General features: G+C 47.0%; 5 protein-coding genes across 5 annotated transcripts; 3 read left to right on the top strand and 2 right to left on the bottom strand.

The window, feature by feature from the left end:
• Positions 1–198: 198 nt before the first annotated feature.
• COCSADRAFT_105257 (uncharacterized protein) lies at positions 199–1452 on the bottom strand. Its single transcript, XM_007696348.1, has 2 exons — positions 577–1452; positions 199–518 (listed from the first exon to the last, which is right to left on the bottom strand). The coding sequence occupies exons 1-2, from the start codon at positions 1278–1280 to the stop codon at positions 512–514; spliced, it is 711 nt and encodes a 236-aa protein (XP_007694538.1). The 5' UTR covers positions 1281–1452; the 3' UTR covers positions 199–511.
• A 429-nt stretch (positions 1453–1881) lies between these two features.
• Positions 1882–2994, top strand: COCSADRAFT_31878 (uncharacterized protein). The gene is made up of 2 exons (XM_007695948.1): positions 1882–2229; positions 2289–2994. The coding sequence occupies exons 1-2, from the start codon at positions 2059–2061 to the stop codon at positions 2886–2888; spliced, it is 771 nt and encodes a 256-aa protein (XP_007694138.1). The 5' UTR covers positions 1882–2058; the 3' UTR covers positions 2889–2994.
• A 69-nt stretch (positions 2995–3063) lies between these two features.
• Positions 3064–6539, bottom strand: COCSADRAFT_130498 (uncharacterized protein; the record flags this gene model as incomplete). Its single annotated transcript, XM_007696347.1, has 6 exons — positions 3064–4231; positions 4318–4453; positions 4799–5365; positions 5430–5810; positions 5868–6039; positions 6282–6539. The coding sequence occupies 6 exons, from the start codon at positions 6537–6539 to the stop codon at positions 3064–3066; spliced, it is 2682 nt and encodes an 893-aa protein (XP_007694537.1).
• An 812-nt stretch (positions 6540–7351) lies between these two features.
• Positions 7352–9943, top strand: COCSADRAFT_130497 (uncharacterized protein; the record flags this gene model as incomplete). The annotated part of the gene is made up of 7 exons (XM_007696346.1): positions 7352–7680; positions 7894–7998; positions 8044–8274; positions 8397–8578; positions 8634–9495; positions 9563–9748; positions 9797–9943. Coding segments are annotated over 7 exons (2040 nt in total), but the record flags the coding sequence as incomplete, so codon positions are not given.
• Positions 9944–12124: 2181 nt separating this feature from the next.
• COCSADRAFT_75810 (uncharacterized protein) lies at positions 12125–12481 on the top strand (the record flags this gene model as incomplete). The annotated part of the gene is made up of 1 exon (XM_007696345.1): positions 12125–12481. A coding segment is annotated over one exon (357 nt), but the record flags the coding sequence as incomplete, so codon positions are not given.
• Between the last annotated feature and the right edge of the window lie 2139 nt (positions 12482–14620).

Here is a 14620-nt window from a genome sequence, read left to right as displayed (position 1 = left end):
AGAGATGATGCAATAATGTTCATCATTTTCGCCATTTCCGCGCGTACTTGTTTTGCTTTTTTGGAGACAGCGTCTTGGTATGGGTTACAGCTATGACGTCACGGCGCAGTAAAGTGTACATTCCTTCCTTGTCGCTGTCTCACGATTACAAGTGTAGCGAGAGACATGGCAAGAGGCATCACGCGAGACTTGTGACTTGACGTGGAGAAAATAACATTGTAATAGCTCTGTCTGTCTGTCTCTGCCTAACTACGCGGACACTAACAACTTTGGTATACCGCTGCAAACAAAATCTCCGGTTAAATAAGCTAGCCAAATACGTGTGGATATACATGTAATTTGCAATTCCTATGTAGGCCACTACTCGCATACACTTTGCAAGTAGGTTAACAAAGGGGGGGCACTTTGTATGCAAAACTCCCAGTTCATAAACGCCTTCAAAATGGTTCCAATTACTAACAGGTCAATAACATGCCGTGCATTAAATCTTTGTCGTCGTGCCCACGATCTTTTAGTTACTATGACTCGTCGTTAGTATGAGATAATCTAACCAAAAAAAAACACAATATCACTTACAGCAATCCAAGGGTAAGATCACCGTGAATCTTAGCCTTGAGCTGAATCTCAATGTCAAGATTGAGTTCCAATCGCAACCTGAGCTGCTCGCCGCCGTCTTTGCCGCCGTCATCTTCTTTGCCGCCGCCAGTCAGGCCACCAAGAGCCTTGCCGGCTGTGTCGCCGACGGAGCCAACGGCTTTTCCAGCAGTGTTTTGGACCATGTCGCCAGCTCCGCCGACGAGCTCGCCTCCTGGCACGTTCTCGGTAATGTCGTCCAATGGGCCACCTCCCTTTCCGCCCTTCTTCTGGCGCTGGCGGTTGCGACGGCCTCCGGATTGCGAGACGTCTGATCGAGCATCAGACTCGGCGCCAGATTCCGCGCCTCGTCGTCCGCGGCCTCGGGACTGGCGGCGCCTCGATTGCGACTTTGACTTTTCCTGCTGAGGTTCGTCCGAGTCGTCGTCGGCGTCGCCGCCGTTGGTTTGCTTCTTTGATTCTGCGTCCTCTTGCTCAGCGTTCCCTTCGCCATCGCTATCAGGGGCAGGAGTGGCGTCAGGAGTGGGCTGCTGTTGAGGCTTCTTTCCGCCCAGCTTCTTCGGCGTCTTCCTTTCGGTTTTCTTACTCGATGATTCCGCATTGCCCTTTGCTCCTACAGAAGCATTGGCATCAGCCTGTCCCTCTCCAGAAATGGATTGCTTGCTCTCCTCGACTGTGTCCGCCATGGCGTGGTACTTTGGTTTTCAGAAAAGGTGTAGTTGGGGCCTTAGTAGGGATTTGCTGGTTGTATGTTATGTATTTGCGCAACAAAAATAAAAGTGACGCGCTGAACAAAACTCTTGGGAAAATAGCAATTCACGACCCAGGACCACGGAGCAATTCGTTAATAAGAGAAAGGCGGCATGAGCAACTGGAACCGGTTTGAAGGCTCCCAGGTACTTGCTACCCCTGCCGCACCTGGCCCACCTTTGCATGCAGTCTGACGCACCATGTGGCGCCTACACTCACCCCACTGCCAGGCGAGTTCCAACACGTCCAAAAACTTGACGCCATCCCTGCGTGCATCGTCCTAGCTGACAGCTGCGCACACGTTGCGACCATCGTCTTGGGGCCTAGAATGTCTTGACCGGGGTGTCCTGTCCATCGCGTATGTTCCAACTTTTTCCCCGCCAACTGTGCCGCATACTCCTTGGACCTGATGTCAATGGCAACGCGTCAGTCGAATCCGATCGGCAGCCTTTCTCATCGGCTGACCGGATGCGGATTTTGCCGTTCCGCGTAGCATAAGCGGCAAACGTTACACAGAACATACACCACCATGTTCCCATTCTGAAGAAAACAAAACAGTAGACCGCAATATGCGGCACACTTTGGGAGCTCGCTAGACGGCGGTTTTGTGGTAGCGAGAACGTTGTCTGGTTCGTCGCTACCAATCGCGGGGCGCGGCACGACCTTTCCGTGCGATGACCGGGCCGAAGAGCACCGGGTCACTGCAGTCCAGAGATGGGCAATCTACGATCACATCTCCGCCCGCTGAACACCCACGATAGAGCAATTGCAACTCTAGCCCATAGCCCGGCCGCTAATTCGCCCATAATGGCGACCAAGGAAGCTACGGATGAAGCCACCAGGCAGCGCATCGTCAAACACATGAATACCGAGCACCACGACTCTGTACGTGCCGTCTATAGGTCTCTTGTCGAGTGCCCTCCAGTTCCTGATTACGACCGCAGATCCGCCGATACGTCGAAGCTTATGCTTCACGATCCATGTTCCAGAGCCGCAGCGCGAAAATGATCGATATCGACTTGGACAAGATGGTGTTCAGCTGCGGTGGCCAACAAGCTGTTATTGGGTTGGATCCGCCCATGACGACCCTGCGTGAGTCTCGCGAGCGTATGGCCAAAATGGACAAGGACGCTTTGGAGACTTTGGGCCGGAGCGACATCTCCATTACACGGTTTGTCCCTGCATATACGCGGCCGGCTCATCTATGGAACTTTACGCAGTGTCTGTTGGCCTTTCTTTTGTTGCCTCGTGCGGCGAACTGGCAACCTGGCTCGCCCATTTACGATTACGCTCTGTTTATGGTGCCGTCGTTCGCGAACTTTGTAGCTCAGTACGGCTGGCTGATATTTATGATCATGCTTCCGATTCATTTAATCGAAGGTGTTATCATGGTGATGAGACTGGCAAAACATGGATGTACCTTTTTGGATGGCGTTTGGTGGAAATGGGTGGGCACCTGCTTTGTGGAGGGAATCACTTCGTTCTGGCGGCTGGACGCATTAATTGAAGAGAGGAAAAAGGAGAAGGAAGCAAAACGGCATTGATCATAGAGCGGCACTGGCCTCATGTTCGAGCAATATTTGTGGTGTTCACACAGCCAATGCTATCTAGTTTAAGATGTTCTTCTCGAATACATAACCTAACGTGTCAATTGCGGAACCCTTCGTACTAGGGTTATGCCTCGAGCTCATGTATACAAACATGCTACATCATACCCATTTAGGGCCGAGGCGTAGATGCGGCCGAGGGCTGCAATGAGGCACTCGAGCTCACATTGTCGGCATCTTCCTCATTCTGTTTCTGCACAATGCACACCTGGCCCTTTGTACTTTTCCAATGCCGATTCAACATATCACCACGCTTGAAAACACGTCCACATCCCCAATCAGACCCGTCCCTGAGCTTACCCCCACACACAAATGATTTTGCATCGTCATGGCTGGTTGTCACGTGTCGAGTGCGATCGCCCTTCCTTGCAAAGCTCTTGCTACACATTGGGCAAACATAGGCCACTGGCTTGCTCCCGCTCTCCGCATGGCGACTCCGCATATGAATCTGAAGGTTTTGCTTACGAGTAAACTTGGCATCGCACTCTTTGCAGTCAAAAGACACTTTCTGTTGAGGCAGTTCAGGATAATCTGCTTCTTCTTCTTCGTCATCATGATCAAACGTCCCATGGTATTCCGTGTCGTGCTTGTAGAGCTCCTTCAATGTGTTGCAACCTAGCGCGGCCATTGGGCAGCCCGGAAAAGAGCAGAAAAAGGATCGTTCGTGCTTCTTTATGTGGTCGTTCCGCTCTTGCTCTGACGCGAAGCCGCTGTAAAATCGGATGCAGTTGACTCTCGGACATTTGAAAATTTTCTCGCCGTACATTGACTGTAACTTCACGGTCCTAGTTGCTGAAGCGCTTTCCAGCTCTAGGTGCTTGCGCACTTTATTCAATGCATGGTGGAGCTTGAGCACTTGAAGATCCGGAGAGTGAGCGGTTGAAGCAATGAGCTGCTTATGTGCGAGATGAGCAGCAACAGTGAGTTTGTCAAAATTGCGATTGCTCGAAAGCGCCTCCCATCGTGCTAAGAATGATTTCGGGGGTATCGACTTGGTCCGGGGCTGCGCCCAGTACATGTCGATGAAAACTTCCGCCGCTTCGGATATCTCGTCTAGGGCGTCTTTCGGTTCCTGCACACGCAAGAATGCATCCAGGTGGCGAGCCCAGTATGCGTATGCATAGTCCATGAATCCATAATATCCCGATGGGATGTAATCAGGCACGCTGAGATTATCATCCTCAACATTAAACCCTTCGAAACAAAGGTACCGTATGCATAGAAGACCCAGATTGCCCTCGCCCGATCCAAGGTTGACGAGGTTTTTGTCAAGTAGATATCTGCGAAATTTAGTATATTCGAAACGAAGAGAGAAATTTGTTCGCTGGAGGCGATCCATATACACGGGTTTGACAAAAGGACTTACTTTTTGGCTGAATGATGGACAATGACAACCGTGCCGTCAGCATGTATGTTGACCAACGACCCACACAAGTCTTTTGAATCCACGCGTAGTCGGTCGCGCTCCCAATCTACAGTCTGCTCTTCCAAATTGATTGAGACTGCACATTGAATCTCTCGCCACATAAGAGGTCGCTTCGCACATACAAGCCATGTCAACAACTGACCAGTTTTTGCGCTCAAAGATCCTCGGTTGGCGGTTAGCCGTTGTATGATGCGGGAGTATCTGTTCATGTCAGTCGTATTCTATACATCGTTCCACACTATGTATACATTTTTTCAAGTCTAGTACCGCCTTGGGGAAAGTTCTCCGGTAAGAGCTCCTTGTCGAGCTCTGCTCGTGAGCTTTGGTCGATAAGGTAAGAAGTCGCAAGATGTGCGAACAGAAACATACCTGTATTAATTAGAAAAATGGTGTTAAATGTATGAGGGGGGGTTGCACCCACCGTCAGCGTTTTTCATTACCTGATCCTGCACCCATTGTTGTCGGTCTGCAGTTAGGTCAAACTTCACTTTTATGGTCATACTTCTCCCCGCTACAAATTCAACAATGTCTTCTCTTGTATGATTCTCCGTAATCTTTAACGAAGACATACTAGCGAAGTGTTTCCTCGCAATATTGTCGTCTTGACTGACAAACATACACCGCAACGAATCCATATCGGCAGGGGGCAGTGAATCCCATGTATCCTGGAAGAATGACACAATTTGTTGGCGTTGGTCACCCTCACACTCATCGATTCCGTCTACAACAATATATAACTTCTCGAAAGCCTTCAGTGATGTTTCAAGCAGTTCTCGTGCCGTCGCCTCAAGCGAAAGCGTGACCTGCCCACTTGTAGATGCTTTTTCATAGAGATAAGACAACAGAGCATCATCATGAGATAGCAGTTGAGATAAGATACCGCGCGCAACCGCAAGAAATGTATCACGTTCACTATCCAGATAACGACAGTAGAAGAACGCAACGTGGACATCTGGTAGCTTCATAGCTTCCTCGACAACTAAAGAGGCTAGAACAGTTTTTCCTATCTTTGTGATGAGCAAAAGTTCCGGCGAGTTTCAGTACGAGCTTACCTGCTCCAGGAATGCCATTCATCCATAGCATATGTGTTGAGCAGAGGATTGGGTCGAACCAGGAACAAAAACGGTTCTCTCGTAGAAGCCATTTCCCCGTTCCTGGATGCTCTCGGCGCACCTTGGTACAAGCCTCTTGATCAGCACTACAGTTGGCTGCAGCGAGCCATTGGTGAACAACCATGCGACGCTTGCGCACTTCATTCGCTCTCTCATCATCGAATTGTAGTTCAATACGTCTCCTCGTTTCAAGTATCTCGGAGAACTGAGACACTGTTGCCTGTGATTCGATCAACGCCATGTGTTCGCGTAAATCCCGGAGTATTGCGGCGAACTGGGTGTTGAAACTTTTCCATAACGCTTGAAACAACTGTTGCCACACTGTCCTCTATCAATACCATGTCCATCCTGACAACCAAAAACTCTTGAGATACATACTACGCTTTTGAAAATACTTCATTGCTTTGAGATGAAATTTAAGTATGTCCTCGTACATCAATTGTAGCACTCGAGTCATATGCGGATGGTTGCGGAAATAATCTTCGTACTGGGCTAGTAAAGGCATATGCTCGCCAATTCGTTGATATGCATCCAGCAAGGCGTCAAAGGCCTCATGAAATGTACTGGCTATCTTCATGAAAGTCAACTCTTGGCTCTGCCGGTCTCAACTAATGCCTGTTTTGTGTACTATAACCTGAAGGCACCCTAGCCATACTGTAGAACACTAATCTTCAGGCGGCGTGGATCAAAGTGTCAAAGAAGAGGATTTATACCTGTAACAGAAATTTCATTGGGCCCTGAATGCTTTGAGTTCAGCATGACTAGTGTACAGTTATGGTCGGCGAGTCGTACCCAAACGAACGCCAGAATTGCACTTGTGTTGAGAAATACTGACACGACTTTTTCGTACTCTTTCATACCCTCCAAGAATAGCTCTAGCCTACTCATGGCGCGCAGCCTTTTGTCGGATTGCTGCTTGCGTTGAATCTTCTCTATAGCAACATGGACGTCATTGAGCGTGGTTGTTGCGAATTGTTGCTTCTCTTTCTCACTCAAGCCTGACTTGAACTTTTCCAGTACAAGATGAAAAGTCGTAGAGTGCATAGCCATCGCTTATCTCGTGTATGGATGTCGATCTTGTCGTCTTCAAGGAGAGTGGAAATCAAAGTGTTGTGGTGGAGGGAGAGATGGAAGAGGAAGGGGCAGGCTGGACATGACGGCCGGTCTGTGCGCATCCCACTTTCGCCCCAAGGCAGACACTGTGGGCGCCATTGGCGCCCACAGTGTCTGCCTTGTGTAGCCTGATCCATTATCAATGCATATTGGCCGATGGCCTGAAGTGTTGGACAGGGGCGGTCAGACATGAAAAGGATGTCAACCTCAGCGCGTCCCTGGAAATCATCGACACTGAAGCGTAGGTCCAAACTGCGGACGTGACCAAAGACGTCTCTAGCACATTGGCCAAAAGACGATGAAAAGACCACTATCTCCAACTGGCATCGCAGAAGCATCCAAGCGGCGAGAAGAGGCCCCTTACATTACATTATGTAAGTAGGTGCAATCGTTCAAGATACCTAGTACTAATAACTGCTGAAGATAATCAGCTCCCCGGAGTAGAGCCTAATTCTAGGAGAGCCGGTAGTAGCCCCGATGAGGAAAGATTGCGCAATGTTCTGCAAGTCTCAGAAAAAAGCTCGCTACATCAGCCTGAAATGCTGAGCAACGTGGAAACGATTTGTTACGGCGCGGTAACGACTATGGCCAAAACTGATTACTATAGTACAACCCACTGATATTCTTAGCTACTTGAACTGAATCTTCAAGTCAGAGAAGATCCGTTTACATATAGAGAGTACTTATCTCAGGATACGAGAAGCGATTTTGTCGAACTTGAAACTACGTTTGCCAGTAGCTACCTCTGGATGAACCTCCATGACGCCATCAGCTTCGGATGCTTGAATCAGAAGATTTCGCAAGCCCTGAAACGGCTGAAAGCTCTTTCAAACGTCGAGGTCGAAGGTGTTGTGTCACGAGCCAGTCTAGGGAAGGTTAGAGCCGAATGGAAAAAATCAGGACGCTCTGCAAACCTACTTGTAGACGTCAACGTTTACGGTCCCAACACTCCTGGAGTTGCTAAAACCGCTGGTAGAATCCTCAGCAATGCGAGACTCTTCCTACAACCCCCAAGCTTCGTTACACGGCTGGTCACATATGACAATCCTCAATATCTTAAATTGCCCAATGTTTCAGAGTTGCAGATCATGGAAGCACCAAGCACGAACTTTGCGGCCCCGCTTTCAGGCAACGCGAAAGAAAGCACATACTCCGAGCTGGAATCCGTATTGGATAACATTCCAAAGTCGAAGGTTTTGAGAGAAGTGTCTACAAGTTGGCGAATACGGACAGTGCTCAAAAAGTAAGTTCTTATCATCACTAAGGAAGGCCATCAAGTAATCTTGGGAAGTTATCAGCGAGAAGCTGTTGATTTTCTGAACAGAAGAGAAACTGGGGACTTGTCTCTTTCACTCAGTCTTTGGAAACTTGACTCTCTTCCCGGTGGTTCATTCTGGTATGTCCGTATGCCAAGGTCATGAATATTTAACTGACACTTCAGTTACAAACACGTCATCACTGGTGCAAAAAGTAGCGAGATGGAGGACGCCCGGGGAGGCATATTTGCTGATGAGATGGGCCTAGGAAAGACACTAACGATATTGACTGTCATCGTAGAGTCTCTGCAACGAGCGCTTAACTACGCTGTAGGGCTCACAAGAGGCTCAACAAACTCTTGGACAGAGACCGTCCCTTGCAAAACTACCCTCATAATTGTCCCCTCTTCGTGTAAGTGACTCACAAACACCACATCCATTCTGATCTGATCTGGCTAGTGTTATTAGAGAGCTGGGAAGAAGAGATTGCCAAGTAAGTCTAGAATTATACCGCAGTGAGTCGTCTAACATTTATTAGACATATTGAACCTGGAACGCTCATAGTTCATCGCTTCCATGGCTTAGGAAAACGTCTGGATCTTGCTCATCTACTTCGCACTGATATAGTTCTCACAACATACGCGACTGTTGCTGCAGACTTTTGTCGTGGAAACAGTACACTGAACCGCATTTCGTGGTACCGCCTAGTTTTGGACGAGGGTAACCCCGCCTTATCATTTCGCAGCTTATAGAAGATGCTCACTTACTTATCTAGCTCACTACATCCGCAACCCTTTACGGAAACAATTTCGCGCCATCCAAACCATACCTGCACACATCCGCTGGTGTTTGACAGGTACCCCGATTCAGAACTCTTTAAACGACCTTGGTGCGCTCTTAAAGTTTTTACGAATCCCGATGCTTGATGACCTGGCATCGTTTCGCAAGCATATCAGCACACCAATCCTGTCAAAGAACAACAATCGTTTTGGTAACCTTAGCAGACTTCTAGAAGCCATATGTTTGCGTCGTACTAGATTGATCCTAAAGCAGCCTGAACCAGCCGAAGAAATGAAACTCCTTCAGTTTTCCGCTGAAGAGCTGACGCAGTATCGAGATTATACCGCGGTCTGTAGACACTCCATCGACTTGGCTGTTGCAGGACATAGCTTCAAGAAAGCTAATCAGCAAGTTATCCAGGCTATTTTAGGTCTAAGGCTGTTCTGTAACGATGGAGAAAAGTCTCTTGCCAAAAGAAGTTCATCATATGGCCTCCCAACCTTACCGGAAGAAGTTCTGAGTTCCTTGCAGACTTCCGCGGATGCTGTATGCATCCAGTGTGGCTGCGAAATTACGGCAATGTATCAACGCGACGACAAAAGCTCAGGTGTACTGACTGTTTGTCATCATCTCATATGTGGTGAATGTCTTACAGATTTTGAAGCGGATCTTGACGAAAACTCGGAAGATGGACGTAGCTGCTGCCCGTTCTGCGGTTTCAGAGCAGAGAGGTCGTCATTTGTTGTTGTACCTTCCTCGGACACGGAAAACCCTACAGATGTACGGACTATAGTGTGGCCTACAAAGTTGCGCGCAATTCTTGACAGCGTTCAGCAACAAGGCTCAAGTGATAAGTGGTACGTCTTTGCAGCCATCGCCAATGGCGCATTGCATTCTATCAGCGCAAACTCACACAATACTTAGCATCGTATTCTCTGCCTGGAAGACAACCCTCGACATCATGGCTAGCATATTCGACGTTGCCCTAGTCCCGTATTTTCGTATACATGGTAGCATACCAGCTAGTAGGAGGAGTAAAGTTCTTGACAATTTTGAGCAGTCTACAACCACTCGAGTCTTGTTGATAACACTAGGAACTGGAGCAGTCGGGTATGCCTTGGTCGTTGCTATGCCTATATTTGACTAACACTGATCCAGCTTGAACAAGATGAAGGCTGCCAATATCATACATATCATTGAGCCCCAGTGGAACCCTTCAGTCGAGAATCAGGCGATTGGGCGCATTATACGACTTGGACAGGAAAAAGCTGTCAAGATTTTCCGATACATCATGAAAGGAAGTGTTGAAGAGGTATTGTATAACCAGGGATCTTGTAGACGATAGCAGCTGACATTTATTAGGCTGTCCAATCTCGCCAACTGCGCAAACTCCAACTTGCGCACGGAGGATTTGGTCTTTCCAAAGACGACCATAGCGAAAAGAGAATCGGTGAGATCATGGTACGTCATGAAGCTCTTTTCTCAACAAAGTACTAATGCATATCCTAGAGCTTGATCTGCCCTTCGATCTCGCAAGACAAGCACGTCGGCCTCGCATCCTCCGCATCCTCCGCTCTCGAAGTTTAATTCAAAGTTTCTCGGGCTGATTAGAATTTCAAGGCGGGAAGAAACTTTTCCCAACTATGGTAGCCACATAGAGCACTCGCAATAGAAGACCCGGTATGAGTGTCAAAATTATCCAGTTGACTCCACGTATGTTGAACTAGATTAAAATGGAACTAGCGCTAAAAGGCCTTACCATCTCAGTGTTCTTGTGCCTGCATCGCCGCAATTTTCCAGGCATCTACTAGCTAAAAACCAGTTAGGCTCATACCTCTGGCTAAGCGAGCCAATTGTAATCCAATCCACTGATACGGAATCGCACATAGCACCTTGCCCTTCACAATGATGTCTTATGATTGGCTCAATTTAGCCGCTGGGATACTGCATGTGGTCAGTGCGTGCAGCATTTCAGCCAATGCAACACTATCTGCCCCATCAAAATATCTACCCATCATTTTCAACACGTGATATCTCCACCACCATGACAGCCATCGAGAAAGCGATTGCGGCAATTAATTCGTAAGATGTAGAAGGTTAACTCTTATAACGTGACGGATAAGCGAGTCGGTCAGGCAAGCGAGTCGGTCACCCCACCAACTTCGATCACCCACCACACCTTTGCGTACAATGCCTCCAAGCCACGCTTCTCAGTCAATCTCTCATGAGGCAGATATTCAGCTTGCTCTCTCTTCTTTAGATAGAAACCAAATCCAGAGTACCCGACGCGCTGCTATAGCCTTTAATATTCCAAAATCAACACTAATTGACCGACGCGCTGGGAAGCGCGCGCGACGCGATTGCCAGCCCAACTCAAAGAAGCTAACTAAGCTAGAAGAGGAGGTAATAGTTGATTATATACTTAATCTTGATTCACGTGGATTTGCGCCTACGTACGCTGCTGTACGCGATATGGCTGATAAGCTGCTAGCTGCGCGCGGCGCTGGCCAGGTTGGGCAAAAGTAGCCAGCTAACTTTGTTAAGCGTACAGACAGTCTTACGACGCGTTTCAATCGGGCGTACGATAGGCAGAGAGCTCTATGTGAAGATCTAGTCTTAATTAAGAGCTGGTTTGAGCTTATGGAGCAGACAAAGGCCAAGTACGGTATTTGTGACGAGGACGTCTACAACTTTGACGAAGCTGGATTTTCAATGGGCAGGATTACTACTCAGCTTGTCGTTACAGCTTCAGAGAGACGAGGCCGGCCAAAGGCTGTCCAGCCAGGTGGCCGAGAGTGGGTAACGTTTATCGCTGGGATCAATGCAGCTGGCTGGTCTATCCCACCATTCCTCATCTTTACTAGCAAGTATCATCTATCTGCCTGGTACGAGGAGGCAGAGATCCCACGCGACTGGGCGATCGCAGTCAGTGACAACGGCTGGACCACTAACGAGCTAGGAGTTGAGTAGCTAAAGCACTTTGTTAAGCATACAGATAGCAAGGTCGTTGGGGCACGCCGGCTGCTTATTCTTGACGGCCATGAGAGCCACCAGTCTCTTAAGTTCCAAGAGCTCTGTAAGGAGAACAATATATATACGCTCTGTATGCCGCCCCACTCCTCTCACCTACTCCAGCCTCTTGACGTTGGCTGTTTCTCACCGTTAAAGCGCGCGTACAGCCGTAAGGTGGAGAGCCTGATACGCAACCATATCAACCACATCACTAAGCTAGAGTTTCTGCCAGCGTTCAAGGCAGCCTTTGATCGATCCTTTACAGCAGCCAATATCTGCTCAGCTTTTCGAGGCGCAGGCCTTGTCCCTCTCCAGCCAGACGCTGTTCTGTCAAAGCTTGACGTGCAGCTGCGTACGCCTACTCCTCCAGCTATTCTAGCAGAGGCTCTCTAGCAGGCTCGTACGCCTAGCAACGCACGCGAGCTTAAAGCTTAATCAACATTAATACGTGATCGCGTTTAGCGGCATTAAGACTCGTCGCCAGCTTCAATTATTGCGGCAATTAACCAGCTTAAGAAGGGGGCAGAAGTAATGATACTCTCGGCTGAGTTAATGCGCGATCGGATTGCTACTCTTGAGAGAGCTAATACAGTAGTATCAGAGCGTAGGCGGCGTAAGAAGAAGCGGATACAGAAGCGTGGAGTCCTTACAAAGGGAGCTGGAGAGGATATACTCGCTCAACGTGAGGCTGATGAGCAGATTACTCGTGAGGAGCGTCAGGGAGGAGAGCGATCAGGTGTCAGCCGCCAGGCTCTAGCGCGCTGTAGTAGGTGCAGAGAGACTGGCCATAACTCACGTACATGCAAGAAAGATACTCTAGATAGTAATTAATCTATTGCGTTAATATCTATCAAAACTAATATAATGTGGTAGAGCTATACGCTTGTAGAGGTGCGCAAAGTTAGTGAGGTGACCGACTCGCTTGCCTGACCGACTCGCTTATCCGTCACGTTATCGCGCAGTTGTAAAAAAGTTTGGTGTTACAGTTATAATATTAACGCGCCGGCACTAAAATAAAACCTAGTTGCGAATAGTAGCTGCAAAAAAACGTTAATTACTTACTCTACTATAAGAATCTGAGCTAGTAAAATATATAGAAAATCTATTAAAATGCGGGCTACTACCTTCTTAATCTATAGTTAAAAATTATGTAGCTATTATTATAGAATAGGAGCTCTCTAATAGCTAGGTTACTCGTTTTTTATACTATTACTACGATAACTTATATATTAGAAAAGCTACTAGTATTAACCGCGACTGTTATCTAGCTAAAAATCTAGCTAACTACTAATTATATTTTGATCTCCTTTATGCTAAGCTTAATTAATATAAGGTTGCGCTATATAATATCTATAATATAGATAAGAAGGGCTTCTTGTAATGGGCTGAACGCCCTTTGCCTCTCATACTCGTCTACGACCTCGTCTACTCCACCTGCCCGGCCCGATTGTTGCTCTAGCAACTAGTATTGTATATAGATAGCTACGTAGCTGAGAGCTTAGCTCTCTATCGAATACAATCTTGTTACCTTAGCCTATCTTGTGCTCTAGAGCTTAAGGACCCAACGGGGTTACGCCCCATTACACTTCTTACTTAGCTGGATCTTGCTATCTAAAAGAATCTTTTTAAAAGCTATGTGGGAGTAAAAGAAGATACGTAAGGCACTCTAAGATAGGAGTAGGGACTAGATTACGATTATTAGGTGTATCTACGCTAATAGGAGCTTAGTAGATTCTGCGATAATCTTTAAGGGAGTAGATAGTCTTCGCGATGAATGGCTGCGGGATCTAGAGGCTAAAAAATACTAGATTTTTTACTGTAGTAGCCTATCTAGATAGAGTAATAATTAGCTTACGTTAGCTTAGGTTAAGTAGGTGTTTAATTAGCTTATAAAGGATAAAGTAAAACGCGACTATAGGATGCTTCTTGTTAATAGGCATAGTAGTTACCTTACGCCGTCGTTCATTGAGTATTGCTATGCTAATCAAATACTCCTCGTAGTATTTCCGCCTTACGCTACTTAGAGTCTCTAGCCACTTAATATTAGCGTATACTTACCTCTAGTAACCACGTATAGTACTGAGCTTACTAATCTACTCTATAGCGATTAAGGATTACTTAATATACGGAAAAGTGATTTTCTACGTATATTTTAGGCGGCGTATATATCTACTTTTATAGCTGATAATACATTAAGTAGTTTTTGTACCTTTAGGATCTATCTGCGCAAGCCCGACGTTGTAATGAAACGCTTTAAAATACTACTATCACGAGCTGATATAGATATAGAAATTGGAGAGATAGGTGATAGAGATACTTAGTAGGAGCTGTTAAGAATATATACCGCTGCGGTACTGGATATATTAAAAAATGTAGCTAAATAGCTTAAATAGGCGCTCTATTTATTATAGACTTAGAACGAGCTTTTGTACTATAAAAATAAGAAACTGCGTAGTAGTATTACTACTAGAAAACGCTATAAATCTAAAAGAAAACTTCTTAATCTGTAGCAGCATGAAGAGTATTATAGTACCGCGGTAATATAGAGCCTATAATTAGTGAGGGAGGCTAAAGCCCACGAGGTAGTAGAATAACAGTAATGTAACGGCGCAGGCAAGACTACTCGGATCAGTATCGGCAGTAGCGTCACTCAGAGGCATATGGGAGTGCGTGGGACATCAAACGAGCCTTGATTCGAATAGACACCTATAGGCCTTGTACGAAAGGATATCAAAAATCTATCGAGCTACGGTATGGAGAAGGTGGGGTTTTATATCAGCAGATCTGCCCTCGGCTAGTGCGTGCCCATGTTCGGATCCCTTTCGGATGTTAGTTCAGTGTGTACTCGAACCGTTACACCTACCCCCCCCTCTACTTGACAGCTAGTCCCGTAGCTGTTGAAAAATTTTCAATGTTTATTTGTTTGTCTGTTTGCTTGATGTCGTCATCCTTCTATGCAGGGTCTCGGCC

This window comes from Bipolaris sorokiniana (genome assembly GCF_000338995.1).
Source record: "Bipolaris sorokiniana ND90Pr unplaced genomic scaffold COCSAscaffold_1, whole genome shotgun sequence".
NCBI classification, from domain to species: Eukaryota; Fungi; Ascomycota; class Dothideomycetes; order Pleosporales; family Pleosporaceae; genus Bipolaris; species Bipolaris sorokiniana.
The sequence above is the reverse complement of the archived record's forward strand: the minus strand, read 5'-3'. Positions and strand labels throughout refer to the sequence as shown.

What these genes read in the sequence shown, in the direction of transcription:
- COCSADRAFT_105257 (XM_007696348.1), bottom strand. Translation starts at nt 1,280, where the DNA reads ATGGCGGACACAGTCGAGGAGAGCAAGCAATCCATTTCTGGAGAGGGA.
- COCSADRAFT_31878 (XM_007695948.1), top strand. Translation starts at nt 2,059, where the DNA reads ATGGGCAATCTACGATCACATCTCCGCCCGCTGAACACCCACGATAGA. An exon ending in ATACCGAGCACCACGACTCT is followed by an intron (nt 2,230 to 2,288) that starts GTACGTGCCGTC and finishes TTACGACCGCAG; the next exon opens with ATCCGCCGATACGTCGAAGC.